We start from the raw sequence: 22,307 nt of genomic DNA, 5'->3' as shown, positions 1-22,307 counted from the left end.
GGCAACAATTACGTGCTTCAATGTAGCTGTAAGCACATTTTGCAACCTGTAAAGTACTCCATGAGTATTAGCTGTTTATTATTCAGGCAGGAGACATTCAGGATGCACGGAGCACCCCCCACACTGGGAACACACCTAACAGGCCTCTGTAGGGGACCCTTGGTGTGCTCGCACACAAACGAGAGTCTGAGAGGTGCAACACAGAACACACGAGCCCGCTCACTAGCCTGGCCTGGAGCGGCAGAGGCAGGAAAGGCTTCCGAGAGGAAGTGACCCCGAGTTGAGCCCTTAGAAGACAAGGCCAAGGCGTGTGGTGACAGGAGGACGGCAGGATGGCCCAGGCAGGGGAAGCAGCCGATGGGAAGGGAATGGCTGATGCAAGAGAGCAAGTTGGAACACATAAGCTGGGGGCCAGGGGGCCAGGGGTCAGTATGAAGGAAGTCTGGAGAGGTGGACAGCTGAGAGGCCGTATCCTGAGGGTGGCAGGCAGCCGCTGGAGGATCTTAAGCAAGGGCGTGATGGGCTCAGGTGTGTGTTAGGAAAAGGGCGCTGGATGAGCGCTGGGGGTCTGTGCCTCGTCAACAATAATGCACTGTGCACGTAAAAGTGTGTGACGAGGGCTGATCTCATGTTAAGTGTTCTCACCACAGTCAAAAAGATTGGTCTGGCTGCAGTGTGAGAGGTAGGGCTGGGGTGGGGGGGTGTGGAGAGAGGCTGGAGGCCGGGAGGCCAACGAGGGGTCACTTGAGCGGTGCAGCACAGCATGGCGAAGGCTGGACTGAGGCCGTTGTCATTTTGCTGCCATCACCCACACAGCACACCTCCCACAACATGCGGCGGGGGCATCGTCAGGAGAGAGACGGCAGCAGTGGCCAGCGGACGGGAACCTTGCCCGATTCAAAGAGGTGCATCCCCACATCTCCCAACCAGTCCTCGTCCTGGGCTCGCTAGCACCCTGCGAGGCCCAGCACCCAGCATGAGCTCGCGTTTCCGGGCAACATCAGCTGTTGGCGTCTTGGCACCAAGGGCATGGCTGGGGCCCTACCACTGTCCCCTGATGAGAGACCCCACCCGTATCCAGGTTGCACAGACCCACGTGGAGTGAAGGGGAGAGGGGGGTGACATTATAGGACGAGAGGGGCTGCTGGGTATCATGGGTGGCCTGTGCTATCTACGTGTCAAGTATCTAAAGGGGACAAAGACACACAAGAACTGCCCCAGGCTCCCCACCCCTCAAGTGGGGACCCCCATCAGCCTTATGAATGAGGGTAATGCTCTTGGAGCTCCTCACCCAGGGCAGAGGGCCCCTGGCCCTCCCTCGCCGTCCACTCTAGCAGCACTCCGTGCGTCCCCGCCCAGAACACACGCGGCCCTGGGATGCAGGTTCGCCTGCTCCCCTTTTGGGCTGTAAGCTCCGGGAGGAGCTCCCAGAACTTACCTGCCTTTCCCTGTTGCTCCCTCGGTGCCCACAACAGAGCCTGGCCCATAATCGGACCCCAGGAGTCCCTGTGAGGAGAGCATGAGAGGTGCTGAGGGAGAGGAAAGCGTGGGGAAGATGCCCAGATTTCCGAGGCCCCGAGAGAGGAAACATGTCTTGTCCAAGTCACAGGCGAGGCCAAAGGAGGTCACAGTTCCTGCTGGGCCCCTGACTCGGCGCAGCCTCCCCACGCACTGCACTGAGCTCAAAGGCGGTGCTGCGACAGCCTGGCATCTCCCAGCGCATGTCCCACGGAGCGCCAGGCACAGACTCTAGTGGGTAGCAACGGTCCACAGGGAAACACCGTGGGGAACTCTGGGTTCAACACAGGGAAACGCTTCTTCACAATTAGACTCTCGGAGCCTTTACTGTCCTCGTGGGCATGGGATTCTCGGTGAAGGTCCCAGTCGGTATCCCACACACATGTGACCACGGAATTGTGCCTTTGAAACCCTTGGCAACATCCCCAACTGCCTGTCATGATTATTTACGGAACACGGCACAGCACACAGATTTGTTGCAACTTTTGGGGTGGCTGGTGCAAGGAAGCCCTTTTTTCACAAGTGAAAATTAATCCCAGCCCCAAAACATAAATTGAATAAAAATAAGGCTGCTCTGGCTGAAGGGGGGCCTGGAGACCCCGTCTGGCCATCCCGTCACTGCTGCCACACCAGGAACCCCCGTGTCCCGCGGAGCCCAGTTTGAAAACTACTGAGCACAGGCTGCCACCTGGAGACCTGGCTTCCGGTGCTGGCCCCGCCCTGAACGGCTTTCCTCGCTCTGGTCACTCAGCCTCATTGGTCCTCAGTTTCCCCATCGACACAATGAGCCTGGCGGACGAGATGCTCTCTGGAGACCTGAGCTTTAGTCTCTGACATGAGGAGGGCTGGGATTCTGACTGTAAAGTTCTAACTAGATGATTCTATGGTTCTCTCATCCTGAGGTGCCGTGGCTTAACGTTCTGGTTCTGGGGCGGCCTGTAGCCAGCCTGAGCTGGTGCAGTGCACTGGAGCCCGGCTGCGAAAGGCAGAATTCATTAACTGCAGTGCGCTGCCCAGGGGCGCCCGCTTCCCCGGGGAGGGCACGCCCCACGCAGGATGGCGGGGGCGGGGGTGGACGGGAGGGGCGGGTGGATCAGAATCAGCATCCACTCAGTGGGCAGAGCAGGGAGAAGGACCCAGGTCTCCTGACTCCTGCTCTATCTTTAGATCTCCATAGCAACCGTCGCCAGGGCACCAGAGCTGAAGGGAGGGCTGAGCTGGCTGCCTGCAGGAGGAGGGGCATTTGTGTCTGTGGCTCTTTTGCTGGAAAAAGGACTCTGGGCTGGGCTCTAGGGAAGGGAGGCTGAGCGAAGCCCCTCGCAGCAGGAAAGGCCCAGGGCCAATACGAAGCAAAGGTAACCCAAAGACCCCCTCGCTCGGGGAATGGGGTCAGGTCACAGAGCCCAAGGCCTTCCTTGTGTCAGGCTCCTGGCACTGGAGGTACAGAAGGTAAGCTCCTCCTCCAAAGAGCTCTCAGCCGCCCGTGGTCATTCCCTGTGCTTAACCCACAGTCACTGAGCCAGCCCTGAGGACACCCAGGGGAAGCACATGGTCTAACGACACAAGCCCCTAACCTGAGGAACCGGGGGAGCTCTTCTGGCCCTTCTCCTACCAACCCCTCCTCCTCCTGGGGCTCAGCCTGGACCAGGACTCCAGGAAGTCCTTCCTGACTCCCAGCTGGTTACTCCTCCCCAGGCTCCTGCCACCTCCACCACCCACCCCCCTCCCCCACACTGCAGGATGCCTGCTGAGGGAGGTAGCAGATGAGAAACAGGTGCGTGGAGGTACAGACAGCTGCCGCCATCATGGGGCGAGTCAGCTGTGGTCTTCTGCCGCGTTTTCTGGTCCCAGTCTGTGTTCCTCCCGGGGTCTCACTGGCAGGCCCCTGGCATGGGCTTAAGGGAGGCCTGGCCTAGAAGAGGAAGTAGGAGTCCTTGGCCAGGCCCGCACGCAGCAGGCCCTTGGCCATGTCCTCGGTAAACTCGGCCGAGCCACAGACCAACGCAAAAGGCTTTCTCCGGCAGGAGCCAACCAGCTCTTCAATCAGGTCCTGGCCCAGGCGGCCAAAGTGGGTCTTCTCCCGGTAACTCCAAGGAAGCTGCTCCGGGGAGTTCTCCTGGGATGATGAGAAACAGTGGGGGTGACTACTGGGGTCCTCCGAGTTCACACACAGCTATCCCCGCCAAATGAGGAAACTGAGGCAGAGGGGATGGGAAGGCAACCTTCCCCTAGCCCTACCGCAAGTCAGGCGCTTGCTCACGCTGGACACAGCACCCCACTGCCATCCTGTAGGTAGTAGTTACCCTCTGACAACAGGGGAGCACAGGGAGGAGCGACATTCCGGGGGCACACAATGAGGTAGGAGCAGAGGCAGGAGAACTCGGGCTCCTTTGTTCCTCACTGCCTCTTGGGGGCCACTGTACCTGTCACCATGGGGGGAGTGTTTTCTCCCCATTACTGTGGGTCTCCCAGCATCTCCCCAAGGCTGTCCACACCATCACCCTGGGAGCATAACTGGCGTTCACTGTTTAAGGCAGGGGTCCTCAAACTATGGCCCGTGGGCCAAATGCAAATACAAATATTGTATTTGTTCCCGCTTTGTTTTTTTACTTCAAAATAAGATATGTGCAGTGTGCATAGCAATTTGTTCATAGTTTTTTTTTTTAAACTATAGTCTGGCCCTCCAACGTCTGAGGGACAGTGAACTGGCCCCCCGTTTAAAAGGTTTGAGGACCCTGCTATGGGCCCTTGAGGGCAGGAACACTGGCCTCCCCTCTCCTTCCCACTGCCCGAGTCCCTCAGGCCAGTTAGGCTCGCTCAGCCTCCTCAGTTGCACACCCGAGATGCATAGGGTCTGGTTACTGCTCAGGTGGGGAGGGGACGGTAACTGCTGCAAAGGAGAGCCCCGGCAGTGACAGTACAAACATCCATCCAGCCTGGGCTCAGGCAGCGCTTCCCGAATGCCGTTACCTCAGCGGAGATGAGGGATGCGTAGGTGTTGGGTGAAGAAGCAGGGAGGAGTACTCCTGGCAAAGGGAACGGTGGTGAGCACAGGCCCAGCAGCCAGAAGAGCAGACAGCACCTGCAAGCTCCGCAGACCAGTGCCACCAGAACGCAGCACGCAGGGAGGGCGTGCCTGGAGACAAGGCGGCAGAGGACTGGCACAGCCATGCGGGCTGAGAGCAGGGGGGAGCCAGGGAAGGGCTGGAAGCCGGGCGGAGGTGTGTCAGAGTTGCCCTCCCAGCTGCAGGATGAAGGACAGATCAACAGGGGGTGTCTGGAGCAGGGAGACGCTCGAAGATTCAAGCTGTCGGTGCAACCAGGCAGGAGAGGGAGCAACCTGAGTGGAGGGAGTGCGGACGAACAGGAGGTGCCTGTCACTCCATCGTCCCTGCCACTGATGGCCAGCCCACTCGCCTGACCCATCCCAGGCCCCTGGCATCATCCAAGCCCCAGCCCGGAGCTGAAGGCCCTCGATTGCTGGTGAACTTGAACTCTACCCACAAGCCCAGGTCGGGTGCCACCTCCTCTGTGAAACCCTCCCTGCTTGCTGCAGCACCCTGAACACCCTCCGCAGCACCCATCCCTGTGCTGTCTTATACTGATGAGCAGTAAGGGCACGGCCTCTGGACTAGGACCACCAGGGTTCACATCCGGCTTCCCACCAACTGGCTGTTACTTGGGCGAGGTTCTTAAATCTCCTGAGCCTCACTTTTCACATGTGTACAATGGGCATGATGGCAGCACAGAACTCCTCAGCTTGTGGTGGGGGTTTACATGAGTTAACACACATAAAATGCTTAGAACGGTGCCAGGCAGAGAGAGTGCGCAAGGAGGGGAAGCCATTGTCTGCCATCCCTGTGGCTGTCTCCCATAAACAGGTGATGCCTGGATGGAAGAGAGCAGGTCATCCTCATCGGCACCTGGCATGTGGTTTGGAAAAAAAGAAGCCGGGGCGATTCTGCCAGGTGCCAGCTTCCTGCCCCATCTGCCACCCTCCCTGACCAGGCCCTCGGGCAGGGGGGAGGATGCTGCCAGGCAGCAGTGGCCTTTCCCTCACCCCCCCCTCGGCTGCATCAGCCTTCTGCTTCCTTCCCCTGCCTGGGAACTGCTGCTGCTGCTCACGCTCACCAAGCACAACCCTCTCGACAACTCTGTCCCATGGGCAGGCCAGCAGACCCCGGCCCCTGGGGAGCCCCGGACCTCTGGTGTTGGGAAGGGAAACCCAGTTTCCTGACACACCCACCCGGCCACATGTCGAGGATCACAGACGTCTTTAGGGACACTCTAAAGCTGACTCAAAGAGGAAACTGATGAGAAGGGTGGTCCAAAGTACAGGGCAATGAGGCTGACCCTGAGCAACAGAGGCTGCAGGAAAGAGAAATAAAGCTACTGACAGGGGAAGACAGAGAGAGCTAAGGGCTGGGCTTGAGGTAAGGGGCATGATGGGCCCCCATGCCATTAGGGTTCACAGGGGAGGGGCCGGGAAGGCCTGAGTGAATGAGGGGATGGGGAGCCAGAGGCAGGGGCGTCAGGAGGCAGAATCGCTTCCAGCTAGAGCAGCGGTTCTCAACCTGTGGGTCGCGACCCCTTTGGCGGTCAAACGACCCTTTCACAGGGGTCACCTAAGACCATCCTGCATATCAGATATTTACATTACGATTCATAACAGTAGCAACATTACAGTTATGAAGTAGCAACGAAAATAATTTTATGGTTGGGTCACAACATGAGGAACTGTATTTAAAGGGCCAGAAGGTTGAGAACCACTGAGCTAGAGTGTCTGCAGCCAGGAGAGTTGGAAAGCAGCTTTCCTCGCAGGCAGGGGCAAAGTGATGTGGTAGGCACACAACTGCTGATGCCAGAGGGCAGATAACAGGCAGCAAAGCATGATGGGTGAGGGCTGGAGCTCTGGAGTCAGAGAGTCCCAGGCTCAAATCCTGGCTGTACCCCACTGAGCAGCACCTCTCGGGCTGGCACCTCCACCATCCTGAGCAGGTTTCCTCATCTGCATAATGAACAGGACACCTGCCTCCGTGCCAGGCACATGGTGGGGACTCTACCAGGGGCTGGTTCTTTGCAGCCTGGGCACAGAACCACAGCAGCCTTGGGACAGGGGCAGAAGCACAGTCTCAATCGGGAAAGGAAGTCGCCCCCCACCCCCACCCCGGGCTTACCTGGCTGAGAACAAAGAAGGTGCGCACGTTCCAGAAGCGGGCCTGCTCTTGCAGGAAGGTTTTCAGGTAGATGCCCTCAAAGGTCTTGAAGCAGCCGACCAGGGTAACAAAGGTCTCATCCTCCGCATTGTCCGTGATGCTGCGCAGGAGGGGCACCATGGGGGCCAGGCCGGTGCCCGAAGCCAGCATGAGCAGCTCACCGTACTGGGGAACAGGAGGGGTATAGACAGGAAGGGTTGGGGGGTCTCACCCCACCCACCCACTTTGGGGCCTGTTCTTGGGCTTGCCCGAACCGGAGGGCCCTGCCCTTCCTAGTGCTCCCCGCTCTGCCTCCTCTAGGATACCACCTTGCTTGTTAGTCTACAGCCTGGAAGGTCTGCGTAACAGAAATCAAGGAATCTGGTGCTGAAAGGGAGCCTGAGGGTGTGGCCCATCCTACAGTGGTTTGTTTTCCTGCTAAACATCCCCACAGGACCCTTACATGCTTCTGCTGACAGGCAGCCCATTTCCTTGCCAGGCAGTTTGCTCTATGACGGACTGACCTCCTTTGCCAGGGAGGTTTTGCCACCTCACATTGAGCTAAAACCTGCTCTCAGCACAGGCTGGCCCACTGCCACCATGCCGGCCCTGCACTCAGGCTGCTTCCTCTGTGCCAGGGCAGCCCTGCAGAGCTCTCAGGGTGCTGGTTTGGAAACCTGAGCCTGCCCCTCTCCAGACTACAGGATACTTTACATAGATTCCTTCCCCTTTCTGAGCCCCTTACTGCCCGCCGTACCATCCAGCCCGATCCCCTGCCCTGCCATCTCCCGGTCGTTAGCCTACCCTGGTCCTCCTCCTCCTGCTGCTCAGGTGCTGCCCTGGGAAGCCTTCCCTGAGCCAGGGGCAGGTGAGGGGTCCTTCCTGCTTCCCACAGCCCCCTGTGGACCTGCCTCACAACACTGGCCATGCTGTGCTGTGGTCATCTGTTTGGGTGTCAATCTCCCCATTAGGCCATGAGCTTCTGGAGTACAGGGGTCTTGTCTGACCCGTTCTGGGCCCCAGGGTCCAGCAAGGGCCTGGCCCTGGATGAAGACATGGGAATGTGTGTGGAGGAGCACACAGATCAATGCTAATGTGTCAGTCCTCCAGGCTGACTTGATGTCCATCTGCAAAGAAGACAACTGCAGAGCAGCAAGACACCCCAGCCTCCTCAGGGGCTGGCGTCAATGTGTGGGACCCCATCTCTTCTTCCTCACTGCTGGACCCGACATCCTCCCTAGACAGGAAGTGCAGGGGTTTCCATCCGTGTTCTGTGGATGCAAGGGAGCAGCCACGAGGCATGGAGAGGCTCCACCCAGAAAAGGTGGTGAAGATCACCTTCGTCAGGTGCACCTCAAGGTTGCGAGAAAACGGAAGATGCTCAGTGCCTGCTCTTAGGTCTGGGGGACACAAGGACATCCTCAACTGAAATGTAAGGCTGAAAATGGTTAGCACTAGGAGAACATTGTAGAAGAGTGTTAATATATGCACACCCTGCCTGGCCAGCGCGGCTCAGTGGTTGAGCGTTCACCTATGAACCAAGAAGTCACGGTTCGATTCCTGGTCAGGGCACATGCCTGGGTTGCAGGCTCAATCCCCAGTGGGGGCATACAGGAGGCAGCCAATCGATGATTCTCTCTCATCATTGATGTTTCTATCTCTCTCTTTCCCTCTTCCTTCCTCTCTGAAATCAATAAAAATATACTTTGAAAAATATATATTTTTTAAAGTATATTTTGTGTATATATATATATATATATATATATATATATATATATACACACCCCTTATCTGTAAAATGAGGGTAGTAGTATAGCAGTACTAGGAGCTGTTGTGAGGATTCAAATCAGAGCTTGGCACATACATGCTTGATATCACTATATGCACAAAGGTGTGTGCACTTGTTCATACACTGACGCATGGAAGAGGATCTAGAAGAGTACATGCCAAGGTACTAAGACTGATATGTCTGGGTAGATGGCCTGCAGGTGTTCTTTATTTTCTTCTTATTGCCTCTCTATATATCTGCTGATTTTTTTTTTGTAATGAACATGTATTGCATTTATAATAAGGAAAAACAAACAATAAAAGCTATTTTTAAACAAAAAGAATGGAGAGGAATGACTCATTCTCTTCCTTGTTTTTGTTTTCCTAATTAGAAAGGTAATAGGTGTTCATCATGGAGAATTTGGAAAGTATAATGAAGAAAATAAAAATCACCCCTTATTTCATCACCCAGAGCAGAAATAAGGCTATCATTTTTTTTATTTTTTTTTATTTTTTATATTTTATTGATTTTTTACAGAGAGGAAGGGAGAGAGATAGAGAGTTAGAAACATCGATGAGAGAGAAACATCGATCAGCTGCCTCCTGCACATCTCCCACTGGGGACGCGCCCGCAACCCAAGCACATGCCCCCGACCGGAATCGAACCCGGGACCCCTCAGTCCGCAAGCCGACGCTCCATCCACTGAGCCAAACCGGTTTCGGCAAGGCTATCATTTAATTGCATTTTCTTTCCATATTTTTTTCTCTGTGCATTTTAACTTAGTTTCCCAGTCTAGTGTCTATTCAGTTTTGTGCCTAGTGTTTGTCACTTGATCTTATAATATAAACATATAATATCAATTATAAATATAATTTTAAAATCCAGGATAATTCCTTTAAGTACCTGAAACCCAGTGTACTTAAATGTTCCCCTGTGGCTGAATACTCAGCTATCTCCAATTTCTTGCTACCATAAATAAAGCTGTAATGAACATGTGCAAGAGTCAGCATTTTGGATTCCTTCCACAGGACAGACTTCCAGAAGTGGAATTACTGGGTCAGAGATTCTCAAGACTTCATACTGCCAAACTGCCTTCCAGATATGCACCAACTGATGCAAAATTACTGATCCCTCCTGGGAACATCAGGGAAGGCTCTGAGCGTAGCATGAAGATAAGGAGAAGAGCCTTCCCGGCTGGGAAGCAGTGGCCTCCCAGGCAGTGAGCCATGAGACAGAATTAGGGGGCAGTCGCTGTGGTCTTGTAACAGGAATGTGCATCTGGAAAGATATCTGCAGGTGAGATGGGATCGGGGTCTTAAATACCAAGTACGTGAGTTGGAGTTTTCTAAGAGATGGGCAGCCATGGACAGTTCGGGAGCATGGGCAGGCGACTGTATTTCTTCGTGCCTAGTCCATCGCCTCCCACGTCCAGCCCCAAGGATACTCTCAGGAAGAATGGTACCGTGAGACTCAGAAACCCGAAACTGGAAGTTGCCGTCTTGGAGGCTAAGCTGGGGTGCGGAGGGGTACGGAGGGGAGGGGGGAAGGAGGGGGGTCTCCTGAGGATTCCGTGTGCTGGCACTGACCTGGTTTGGTTTATAGAAGAAGTTTCCGAAAGGTCCTCGCCAGAAAGCCGTGTCTCCTGCTCTCAAGGACTCAACATACCGGGACATCAGCCCAGTCTGGTAGCACTGGGAGCAAACACAGGAGACTTCATCGGGACGGGCAGTGCTGCCAATCCACACCACACCAGCCATTCCCGGGAGCCCTTTCTGCAACGCTAAATACTGCACAAGCGTCATCTCATTTAATCATCCTCCTCATCCCACAGGATTGGTACTGTCATTCCCAGTGTTCAGAGGAGGCCCAGGAGCTTACACACCAGGGAAATGGTGAGGCTGGGATAAGAATCCATAGGACCTTCAGCTTTAACTACAGAGGTCTCAACCCAGATAACTCAGGGCCCATACAGGTAACATAACTGAGTGCAGAACTGGGTATGAAATGATTAGTGACAACTAACATTCAGTCTCAGTTCCAGAGGGCAGCAAGGAACGGTAGGGACTGTGGTAAATTGGGGAGTGAATGTTCCTTCTAAAGGAAGAAGCCACTTTGTAGATTCCAGTACAGTTGGTGGGGCTGATGATGCCAGATCTGATTTTCCATAGGAGCAAAACATCCATATTTTTATGTTAAATCTCCCATTTTTGAAATGTCAGCAATTAAGTCAAATTTTTAAAACACTCTACAGGCCAAATCCAAATAAAATTAGGGCTGGAATCAGTGTGTAGCCCACTCATTTGAAAGCTCTGCATCAGCCTACACTGTTTCTTGGATGGATGAAAAAATGAAGGATGTGGAGATTCCTCCATGTGAGGCAGACTACATTTTCTGAGGACCTGCCCTCGCTGTGCCAGGCACCATGCTGAAGACAGCTGGACCATTCATATATTTATGAATGAACAAATGAATGAATGAGTGAATTGATCAGTCACTCAGTTATTCAGATTAAGGAGCTCACAGTCCAGGAGGAACCTGTCCTGTCTCAGACATACACACGGTAGAGACTACCTAATGCTGCATGAGAAGGATAAAGTGCTGGGAGAGCACTGAAGAGGTGCAGTCACTTCCAATGGAGCAGGATCAAGAATAGCTTCCTGGCCCTAGATGGTTTGGCTCAGTGGATAGAGCATCAGCCTGTGGACTGAAGGGTCCCAGGGTCTATTCTGGTCAAGGGCACATGCCCTGACTGTGGGCTTCATCCCCAGTAGGGGGCGTGCAGGAGGCAGCCAATCAATGATCCTCATCACTAATGTTTTTATATCTCTCTTCCTCTCTGAAATCAACAAAAATACATTTAAAAAAAAGATAGCTTCCTGGAGGAGGAAGCGTTTGAGCTGGACCTTGAAAACTGGGTAAGATCGAATTCTCTGGGAATGGGAGGTAGAGGGCAGAGAGGGTTCTGGGCATCAAGTATGGTACGGTCAGGGGTAGGACAGCCCAGGTCAGGTGCTGGGAACAGCAAGTGGACACAGTAGGGTGGGGGTAGGAGGGAAGCACTGAACCACAGGACTGGAAGGGTGTTTGATATGAGATTATAACCAGGCTGGGCTCTGGTCACCAGACATGCTTTTCGGCACCCCCAGCCACCTCTAGCACCATCCCTGACTTCCTTAGACACCAGGTGCCTGAAGCCAGGGAAGTCCTTGCTAGGCTCACCTGGAAGAGGTCTGGGAGGGAAGCTACAGTTCCCTAACTTGCTGGAGGCTGTCTCAGAGCACACCTTGTTTTCCGGCCCCAGTCTCAGGGGAGGCACAGCCCACACAGAGCCTGGCTCAGTACACACTAGTTAACTAGGACAGACGCTGAACTTTTGTTCTTCCACTTGGAATTGTATTGCCCAAGGGGCCTGGGGAGAATGACATCATCCCTCTGATGTCATCCCTTCTCCATCTGTAAAATGGGGATATGACCTACTCTGTAGGGTGGTTATGAGGTTGAAACGAAACAATAAAGAGCCAGAAGCAGTGCCTGGTGCCCAGGAGGTGCCTGAGAATTGGGAACTCCTCCTTCTCGTCTATCAGGGAGGGTAAACCTAAAACCATCTGTCTGCCCAATTTGCAAAGACATTTCCAGCTCTTCCTAGCCAGCGGCTTAGGGGTAATTAAGCATCTCTCTATAGAGAGGCTTTCTGGGAAACCAAGGAGAAAAGCAGCCTTGCAGCTGGGAGGGGACTGTCTCTAGGCTTATCCTTTCAACAGAAACACACCCAGACAAGCAGCTTGGGGAAGCAGGCCATTTGGAGAGGATTTGTGGAATCTCCCAGACAAACAGTTGTGCGGAGAAGGGATCCCATCCAAGCTTACGTGGGAGGGAGTAAACACTCGGGCTCTGAAGGCAGGCAGGGGAGGTGGGAGCCAGAGACAGTGCTGGGGTCTTGGAGTCAGGAGGCCAGGGCTCACCATCTGCCACACTTACTGGCTGTGGAGCTTCAAGTTCTCCTGGGGCCTTAGTTTGCTTATCAGTGAAATGGGGGTAATCCCTGTCCTACGAGGGAGATAAAAGGATGTGAAAGCTATTCTTAAACACTCGTGTTTCCAAGGACTGCATTTGAGAAATGATGATCTAGAACAGTGGTCGGCAAACTGAAGCTCGGCAAACTGCGGCTCTCGAGCCATATGCGGCTCTTTGGCCCCTTGAGTGTGGCTCTTCCTCAAAATACCGACTTCTGCACATGGGCCACGAAGTTTCAATCGCATTGTACGTGCGCGCCCGCACGTGGTATTTTGTGGTATTTTGTGAAAGAGCCACACTCAAGGGGCCAAAGAGCCACATGGCTCTCGAGCCGCAGTTTGCCGACCACAGATCTAGAGCTATGTGTTAGGCTACCCACATGACACTGCTGTTTCTGTAAGTCAAAAATATTAGAGTATCAGCAATTTCATGCAGTCCCACCTAACTATTTTTTCCACATAATTGGACATTCATGACTTCTTATATACTTGGTGTCTATTCTTTGGGCCTCTGGGGTATTTTGTATCCAACCCACTTTGTTCATCTCATCTCTGCCAACCCCCTCACCACCTTGGCTGCCTCACAAGCACCTTTCCTCCTGCCATTCAGACTGGGAACAGTTTCCACAAGACCCTGCTCTGTTTCACCTCTCCCTGCCTTTGGTTATCCATCCTCTTGGCCTAGATGCCATTCCCTGCCACTGCCAATTTCTACTCCTCCTTTAAGACCCAACTCAAATGCCCCAGCCCCTGCCCACTTCCCCGAGAAGTAATCTCAGGTTAGTTTGGTCCACAAGGTGCTCCGCATCCCACTTTTCCTTGCATGGCCCCTTCGATCCAGGACAAATAAGCAGATCCCCCCATCAGGCCTCCTTCTCCACTGCACATGCAGTTCCCAGCACTTAGAGCAGTGGTTCTCGACCTTCTGGCCCTTTAAATACAGTTCCTCATGTTGTGACCCAACCATAAAATTATGTTCGTTGCTACTTCATAACTGTAATGTTGCTACTGTTATGAATCATAATGTAAATATCTGATATGCAGGATGGTCTTAGGCGACTCCTGTGAAAGGGTCTTTCAACCACCAAAGGGGTCGCGACCCACAGGTTGAGAACCGCTGACTTAGAGCTTCCTCCCACCTTTCCCTCTGGTTCCCCACTCCTTTACTTAAACATACAGCATCTTCTGCGAGGAGGCCCAGCCTGCTTTCCATAGCTCCAGCCACCCTGTGCTGTACTGGGGCCTCCTGGCTATGTGTCTAACACACTGTACTGTTCTGGCTGCTCCGCTGTCTGAGGACCCCCATGCCCAGCACACAATGGGTCCCCTTCCCCCAGGCTCAGTGCTCTCTCCACCGACAGGCACAAAAATGAGGAGCAGCTTTCACTTGCTCAGTCTGAGGCTCCTTTTCATAAAATCTGTCAGGAATAAATAAGCCCTCTGTTGGGGGTCGATTAGACCCCTTCACCAGGAAGGAGATGGGAGAAGCCACTCTCTTCCCTCGGGCCAGCCGCCTTCCATGTGAGTACTGGCTCTTCCACATCCGTGGGAATTGCCCCATCCCACCCACGCCAGCAAAGGGGGCTTCTGTCCACAGCTCGGAGCATTGTGTGAGTCAGCTCACCTTGATTAAAACTTCAAAGTAGCCTTCTGCATTGACAGGGCTGATGGGTGTGTAGGCTCTCTGGATTTCTAAGCCATCTACTGTCCCTCTGGGAGAGAGAAGCACTCAGTCAGGCAGGCAGGCAGGCAGGCATTCGACAAACCTGTCTAGGATCCGCTCCACCAGGCTGGTGAAAGCAAAGGTGGGCCTGGTCATCCCCAGTGGTCCTCACTGAGGGGCGAGCAGGGAAAAAGAGCACCGGGTCCCCTGCTGCCCCAGGCTGGCTGCATCCCCCACAGGTCATCTATACATATAAAAGCCTAAGCGACCTTTACAGAGGACCGACCAGAACAACTGGTCGCTATGATGCGCACTGACCACCAGGAGGCAGACGCTCAATGCAGGAGCTGCCCCTGGTGGTCAGTGAGCTCCCACAGGAGGAGCGATGCTCAGCCAGAAGCTGGCTCACGGCTGGCGAGTGCAACAGCAGTGGCGGGAGCCTCTGCCACCTCCAGGGCAGTGTTAAGAAGCAGCAAGCTGAGCCATAAGGAACAGTGAGCAGGCAGGCAGTAAGGAGCGAGGGTTCCTGGACTGCAAGAGGGCGCAGTTTGGGCTGAGGGACCCCCCTCCCCCAGTGCACATATTTTGTGCACCAGGCCTCTAGTTCATCTGTAAATTATGATCCATATGAAATTGCCCCCTTTGATAAAATGGGGCCAACCACCTTTGTCCCTGTGGTGTAGCTCCACTGGGATTACAGATGGGAAAGTGCTTCAAGAGTACAATGATACCCGGCCTGTGTTGCTCAGTGGTTGAGCACTGACCCATGCACCAAGAGGTCACCAGTTCAATTCTTGGCCAAGGCACATGCCAGGGTTGTGGGCTCAGTCCCTGGTGGGGGGCATGCAGGAGGTGGCCCATGGATGTTTCTCTTTCATCAATGTTTCTCTCTCTCCCTTCCTCTCTCTCTAAAATCAATAAAAACATATATATATTTTTTTAAAAGGATACATTGATGATGTGAGCTGTTTTTAGGACATCAATGTGTTTTTTTCCTGACTTCTTCTCAATCATAGAATGATAAAGATAAAAACAACTGTTTTTAACAAGTTGTTTATTAAATACTTACTACCATGTGCCAGGTTCATTAGATTGGGAAGGACCCTCAAAGGTGCCCTAGTCCAGTGGTCGCCGACTGGTGGTCCGTGAGGTCCGAAAGGTTGGCAACCGCTGCCCTAGTCCAAAGCCCGACTCAGGGTATAAATCCTCCGCACAATGTTGCCAACAAGGGTGCAGAATGATTGTCATGAAAATAGCACCCTTGTTGTCTTACCTGCCTACTACACACCAAGCATATTATATGCATTATCTTCTTTAATTCAAATAATAACCCATGTGAAAAACCCAAGGCTCAGAGAAGGAAAGCCACTTGCCCAAAGTCACCCACAGCTCTGACTGCCGAGCCATGTTCCTCACCACCACTCCTCAGAGCTCCCCTTCTCCAGCCCTGCAATGTTCGCAAAGGTTTTTGTAAAAGGCCTGTCCTGCCCAGTCGGTGTAGCTCAGTGAGCAAGTGAGTGCTGACCCAGGAGGTTAGGGTTCAATTCCCGGTCAGGCATATCCTAGGTTGCTGGCTCGATCCCCAGTGGGGGGCCTGCAGGAGGCAGCCAATCAATGATTATCCTCATGTTTTTATCCCTCTCTCCCTTCCTCTCTCAGAAATCAGGGGAGTGGTTAAGAGTGTGACTCAGGAGCTGGACTTGGATGCAAAGAGCTCGGTGACATTTGCTACAACAGGCAAAACTGACATGCTACGGAGGGAGCAACCACTCACTGGGAGCACCGGGAACCTCAGGGCGCCTCCCGGAGCTGGGGCTAAAGGATGAGCAGGCCACTGACAGGTGAGAATGGGAAGTAATTCCAGGCAGGGCAATACTGGGCAAAAGCTTAGAGGTAGGATGACATAGGGCAGGAACTGGTGAGTGGATCATGAGGCTGGAACAAGGGGCACATATGCAGCAGGGGGAGAGAGAACTTGGTGGGAAAGGAAGCTGGGAGTCTGGGTTAGGATGCCATTATGTAGGCATCATGAGCACAGGTGTTGGAACAGGGAGTGACATGGTCAGCTGCGTGGGTTAGGAAGGTCACTGGAGTGGCGGAGAGGGTGGAGGAGAGGGAGGGAGTTCCTGACTTATGGTCAGTTGCATGGAGCTGTGACCTGCCCTCTGGCCCCACCCATCCATGGGAATGGTGAGCTTTAAGGACTGCCAGCCAGGCCACAGGCCAGAACGAGCTGGGCACAAAACACCAGGGGTCAGTGCAAGGCAAGTGGCCAGAGGGTGACCAGTAATATGCTCTCTCTTGGTTCTCGTCGTCCTCTGGCTTCACCTTCTGTCTCCTTTGCTGGCTCTTCCTCCTCTTGCCAATACCGTAAATGCTAGAGTAGCCAGGGTTTGGTTCCCCGCCCTTCCCTCTTTCCATGCCACGTGCTCCCAAATGCTGTCCAGGTAGATGCCAATGATTCCCATGCCCATGTCTGCAGCTCAGATCTCTCTGCTGTGCCTCATATCCACACCGTTAACTGCCCGGCAGAGGCCTCCATCTGGAGGTCCCAAAGGGTCTTTGTGCCTGGACAGGTGAAGGTGGAAACAAAGGCGGGAGGAGAGTACACAGGTAGGCTGGAGGAAGAAGAAACCTGAGAGTGGTTAAGAGTGTAACTCAGGAGCTGGGCTGTCTGAGTTTGAATGCTGGCTCCACAACTTATTGGCTATGTGATACTGGGCAAGTCCCTTGTTCTCAAAGACAGTGTCCTTTCTATCGACTGGCGCGAACCATACAGGTTAATACCACCGGCGCTAGAGCCACCCTGCCTGCCTTCCAATCCTGGCTCCAGCATTTCCTAGCTGTGTGACCTTGGGCAAGCTACTAAGCCTCTGTGGCTTCAGTTTCTTTGCGGGTATGCTAACGGTACCTACTCCTCGGGATTTTGTGAGAATTAAATGAGCTCATAAGCACACAGAATTGTCCCTTGGATAGTATGTGCTATTAGTGTTTGCTATTTTATTTACTATGAAAATGCATTCTTGTTCAATCCCAAGAACCCTCTGAATCATGTATTACCATGTCTACTTTGAAGATGATTAGTGGGGGGTTAAGCCGTCACCCTAGGCCACACAGCTAGCAAATGGCAAAGCAGAGCTGCAAAGCTTTGATCCTCCCACTACCTGAGTATACCGTAGGATGAGGTGCTGGCCCGGCCGCAAGCCGAGCTGGCTGCTCCCGGGTAGTGCAAACCGCACACAGTAGGTGTCCTGAGTGAGTTTGTCCATGGCACTGATGCGGAAGGCCAGGAACGTCTCTGGGCTCAGTTTGGAGGGGAAGTTCTGCAACAGGAAAATATCCAGCGGCTAGAAAGCGGGACTCAAGAGACATGCAAGCATCTTCCCCACTTTCCCCAGGGAGAGGCTATCTATCCTGGCGGACCTGAGGCCAGACAGATGCTGCCACCTGAGCCCTCTGGTCTGAGGAGACCCTTACCGGTGATTCCTTCCCTCTTAGCAGGCTTCTGTCCTTGCTGGCTCGGGCTGCCTCCCACCTCGCCAGGTCTCGGTCATAGAGGTCGAACACACAGGGTGAGCAGCCACTGCCGCAGCACTGGGAGGGCAAGGGCTCCACAGGCCGAAGCTGCAGCCAGGCTTCCTCATCATCGTCCTCCTCCTTCTCATCCATCATCAGAGGCTCAGGCAGCCTGGGAGGGTGGGCGGTGGGGGGAGACGACAGGTGCTCTTCCCAGAGCAGGCCTGGCTCTGTGAGAGTCACTGGCCCAGGCCCTGTTCCCTGGAAGGTCGGAGAGGGAAAACATATCGTTACACTCTGGTCACCTCGACGCCTCCCATCCTCCTGAGACGTGCAGATGCCTTGCATGTGTGCGTGCGCTGTGTGAGCAGTGAGGACAGGGATGAACCACCCTGGAGTCTGGTGCCTGGAGCGGGAGGCAGGCAAACAGGACAGAACCATCAAAGCTGGCATCAAGGTTTCCTGACCTTTTCCTGTGCTCTGAGTGCTGGATTAAGCACTTTACATAGAAAATCTTGTTGAATTTTAAAAATATTTTAAAATCCCACAGGGACACTGAAGTAAAAGAGGACGCTCTCTCCCTCTTGCCTGAGAATAGAACTGGGGATAAATCTCACGTCACAGAACATTATTTGATTAAATATCATTCCTCTAAAATGCAACGACCTCTAAGAGCCCCCGCCTTTGATTTCCTCTCATTCATTCCTGCCGGAGACACGGACAGCGGCGCTGAATGAGGTGCTGGGATGCAGAGGTGAGCGAGCCTAGTCTGTGCTCTGGAGGAGCAACTGGCCTTGTGGGAGAGTCAGCCACTAAAGCAGCGGTTCTCAACCTGTGGGTCGCGACCCCTCTGGGGGTTGAACGACCCTTTCACAGGGGTCGCCTAAGACCATCAGAAAAACACATATATAATTACATATTGTTTTTGTGATTCATTACTGTGCTTTAATTATGTTCCATTTGTAACAATGAAAATAGATCCTGCATATCTGATATTTACATTACGATTCATAGCAGTAGCAAAATTACAGTTATGAAGTAGCAACGAAAATAATTTTATGGTTGGGGGTCACCACAGCAGGAGGAACTGTATTAAAGGGCCGCGGCATGGGGAAGGTTGGGAACCACTGCTCTAAAGGGATAATAACCACATAGAACAGATGCCACCAACTGAGCCAGAGTCTACGCCAAGCACTTCGCACGGCCCCACTCAATCCGTGTTCTTCCTCACCTCACACAAAACTGAGGCCCAGGCCAGGACGCCAGAGTGGGAAGGCCAGCAGGGCTCTTCTGTCTCCAGGCTAGTGCTCTTTCTCACTAGATGTCATGCTTTTGGAGGGCGGGGGAGAATGGAGTAAGAGCGGGGGGCGGGGGGAGGGTCTTCATACAATTCCCAGCGCCTGATGGCACAGAACAGGGGTCCAACTTGCCAAACTGTCACTGAATTTTATGGCCACCCCGGAGCCTCCCAATGGCACTAATTTCATTTGTGCGTAAAGTGCTAGGATCAAGGTGTGGGCCAAGTCTGTGGAAGGGCAGAGGGCTAAACCACTAAGTTGGCCAGAGGATCTGAAAGTCCTGTTTCTTGGTTACCAATCACTTCCCAGGAATCTTTTTTTAGAGAGAGAAGAAGGGAGAGAGGGGGCAGGAAGAGAGAGAGAGAGAGAGAGAGAGAGAGAGAGAGAGAGGAGAGAGACATCGATTTGTTGTGCCACCGATGTATGCATTCATTGGTTCATTCTTGTATGTTCCCTGACCAGGGATCAAACCCACAACCTTGCCATATTGGGAACGACACTCTAATCAACCGAGCTACTGGGCCAGGGCCTTCCCAAGGAATATTAATCGTTAAGAACTTTTCCACTTTTCCTGCTTCCAACATCCATTTACGCTGGAGCTTCCCACAGGCCCAAAGGATGTGCTTCTAGTCTCTCTACACCATCCATCAGTGCACCTGCCACCAGCTCTGATGACACCAGTCCCCTGCTTAGCAACTTCTAACAGCTCCCCATCGCCTACTGGATTGAATCCAATCTTCTTGCCCGATGCCCAAGGCTCTTCCTGATCAGAGCTTGTCCAAATTTTCTTATCACTTACTCTCATTGGTTTTAGAAGGGTAGTCCCCCTGTGTGCAATAAATCTATCTTATAGGGGAAAGGGTTTGGCTTCAGAAAACCTGGTTCTACTACTGGTGCTATTTCAGGAAGGCTTAGCAGGCTGGGACCCCCTTGAGGGCAAGGGTGGTATCTTATTTTTTCTGTATTCTACCACCAAGCTCAGGCCTAGCATTTGTAAGGCTCCAGTGAGTGGTGAGTGCTCATTCTGTTTACAGATAAAGTCTGGGAGCCAGGCACAGTGCTAGGTGCTACGCTATAGCAGAGGTAAAGGGGACATGGGTCCATCTTCACAGAGCTTGCAGCCTAGCATGGTGTTACATCAATTTGACCCACTTTTATTGCATGTGATGTGCCAGGTATGTACATGAGGGAATGAGGTCTGGTACCCTCTTTATGTCAATTCATTTTTATTTTTTAATTTTTATTGATTTGAGAGAGAAAGGGAGGGAGAGGGAGAGAGAGAAAGAGAGAGAAACATCAATGATGAGAGAGAATCATTGACTGGCTGCGTCCTGTACAATCACACTGGGGATCGAGCCTGCAACCTGGGCATGTGCCCTGACTGAAAATCGAACTGTGACCTCCTGGTTCATAGGTCGATGCTCAACCACTGAGCCATGCCAGCCAGGCTATGCCAATTTCTTACTCTCTGCAATAGAACCATGAACAGACTAATGAATTTCAGAGGGAAGGTGGGGGTAGGGAGGGAGAGAGATTAACTGGGAAACCTATATGCATACTAGAGGCCCGGTGCATGAAATTCGTGCATGGTGGCGGGGAGGGGGTCCCTCAGCCTGGCCTGCACCCTCTCGCAATCCAGAACCCCTTGGGGGATGGCCAACTGCTGGTTTAAACTGGCAGTGGGACATCTCTCTTACAATCTGGGACTGCTGGCTCCTAGCCGCTCGCCTGCCTGCCTGCCTGATCACACCTAACCACTTTGCCTGCCTGCCTCAGTGCCCTAACCACTCACCTGCCTGCGTGCCTCATCACCCTAACCCCTCTGCCTGCCTGCCTTCCTATTGCCCCTAATCCCTCTGCCTGCCTGCCTGACCTCTCTCCCTTAACTCCTCTGCCTGCCTGTTGCTCCTAACCCCTCTGCCTGCCTGCCTGGTTGCCCCTAACTGCTTGCCTACCTAACCACTCACCTGCCTGCCTGGTTGCCCCTAACGGCTTGCCTACCTACCTGATCACCCCTAACCACTTGCCTGCCTGCCTGATCGCCCCTAACTGCCTCTGCCTTGGCCCCCGCCGCAGCGGCTTTGTCTGGAAGTCCAGAAGGTCGTTCAGCTGTCTGGTCTAATTAGCATATTACACTTTTATTATTATAGATATGTATAACCCATGGACACAGACAATAGTGTGGTGAAAGCTTGGGAGGGGCGGGTGGCTGGAGGAGGGGGTCAGTGGGAAAAACACACAAAAAACAAAAGAAATCTGTAATGCTTTCAACAATAAAGATCAATTTAAAAGAAAGATAAAGTGAGATGAGGGAAAGAACTCCATTTATTGTAAGCAGCTATACATTGTGAGGGTTATTCCTATCAGTCTTTGCCTTAAACTTACCTTTTCCATGTTTTAGTAATCCCACTTTCTCTGGTATTTTGGAAATTGGTAGAGAAGTTGGCCATGTCAGTCACGAATTTTAAAGACCCGGTTCACGCCTCCTTTCCGTCTCTGCCTTTTCAGTCTCAGAGGCACCACCTTTCAGCCATGCCTTGACACCCACTGCCTCTACTGGATGACTCTCCTCACCCTTCAGGCCTTGCTTAAAGGCCACCTCCCCTCGGAGGCCCTTCCTGACCGCCCCTTCTCATTCTCCACCATGCACACTATTTGCTTCTACTAGTATTCATTCGTTAAACATGTGTCAGGCACTGTTCTGTGTGTGTGTGTGTGTGTGTGTGTGTGTGTGTGTGTGTTCTCCAACTGCTTGTTTGCTTCCTGGCTGTTTCCCCCTAAACGATCACAGTGGGCATGTGATAACGAGGTGTTGCTCCAGGAGCAACGGCCGCCTCCATCGCTCTGGCCCCGCTTCCAGGAGGCGGAAAGGGAAATCCCGAGGAAAAGGGAGGAAAGTCAGTCCCTCTGGGCGCTGGGAAGAGGCCCGCACCACGACCCGAGCCGCGGCGCTGGTGTGTGGACAGGGCCGCTGTCAGGCGTGGGAGAGGGACGCGGGAACCGGCCCGCAGCTGCGGGAAGTGGCGGAGAGGGAAGGGCACTCAGCGCACCCACTACGTGCAGGGCGCTGCACAGGAGCGCTGGCCTAGGCGTTTCTATTCTGTCCTTACAGCAAAGGGCCCTGGGCTCAGAGGGAAGTCCTTGCCAAGCTCCAGCTGCTGGTTAGCGGCCCAAGTTCCTCCGAGTCCGGGTTTGAAGTCCAGGTGTTCTGGTCCCATCCCTGCCCAGACCCGACCACTCACCTACACAGCTGGGCTTCCCTTCACCCGAGGATCCTTCCTGTTCCCGCCCCCGAGGGTGGGGCAAGACAAGGATGCCTGGCCTTGATTGGTTCGA

The 22,307-nt window shown here is 53.3% G+C and overlaps 1 protein-coding gene across 2 annotated transcripts; it reads right to left on the bottom strand.

Annotated features, from left to right (window-relative positions):
• Positions 1–1,821: 1,821 nt before the first annotated feature.
• CYB5RL (cytochrome b5 reductase like) lies at positions 1,822–17,930 on the bottom strand (the record flags this gene model as incomplete). 2 transcript variants are annotated; one of them, XM_081085312.1, is made up of 6 exons in its annotated part: positions 1,822–3,634; positions 6,696–6,899; positions 10,068–10,172; positions 14,119–14,206; positions 17,332–17,480; positions 17,635–17,930. In XM_081085312.1, the coding sequence occupies 6 exons, from the start codon at positions 17,827–17,829 to the stop codon at positions 3,431–3,433; spliced, it is 945 nt and encodes a 314-aa protein (XP_080941438.1). In that variant the 3' UTR covers positions 1,822–3,430. The 2 variants fall into 2 exon arrangements, with proteins under 2 accessions (XP_080941438.1, XP_080941437.1); XM_081085311.1 differs by lacking the exons at positions 1,822–3,634; positions 6,696–6,899 and having other exon boundaries at positions 9,255–10,172; positions 17,635–17,829.
• Positions 17,931–22,307: the final 4,377 nt, after the last annotated feature.

Source organism: Myotis nattereri, assembly GCF_964212035.1.
Source record: "Myotis nattereri genome assembly, chromosome: 3".
In the NCBI taxonomy this organism is placed as follows: Eukaryota; Metazoa; Chordata; class Mammalia; order Chiroptera; family Vespertilionidae; genus Myotis; species Myotis nattereri.
This window is presented reverse-complemented; position numbering and strand designations above follow the sequence as displayed.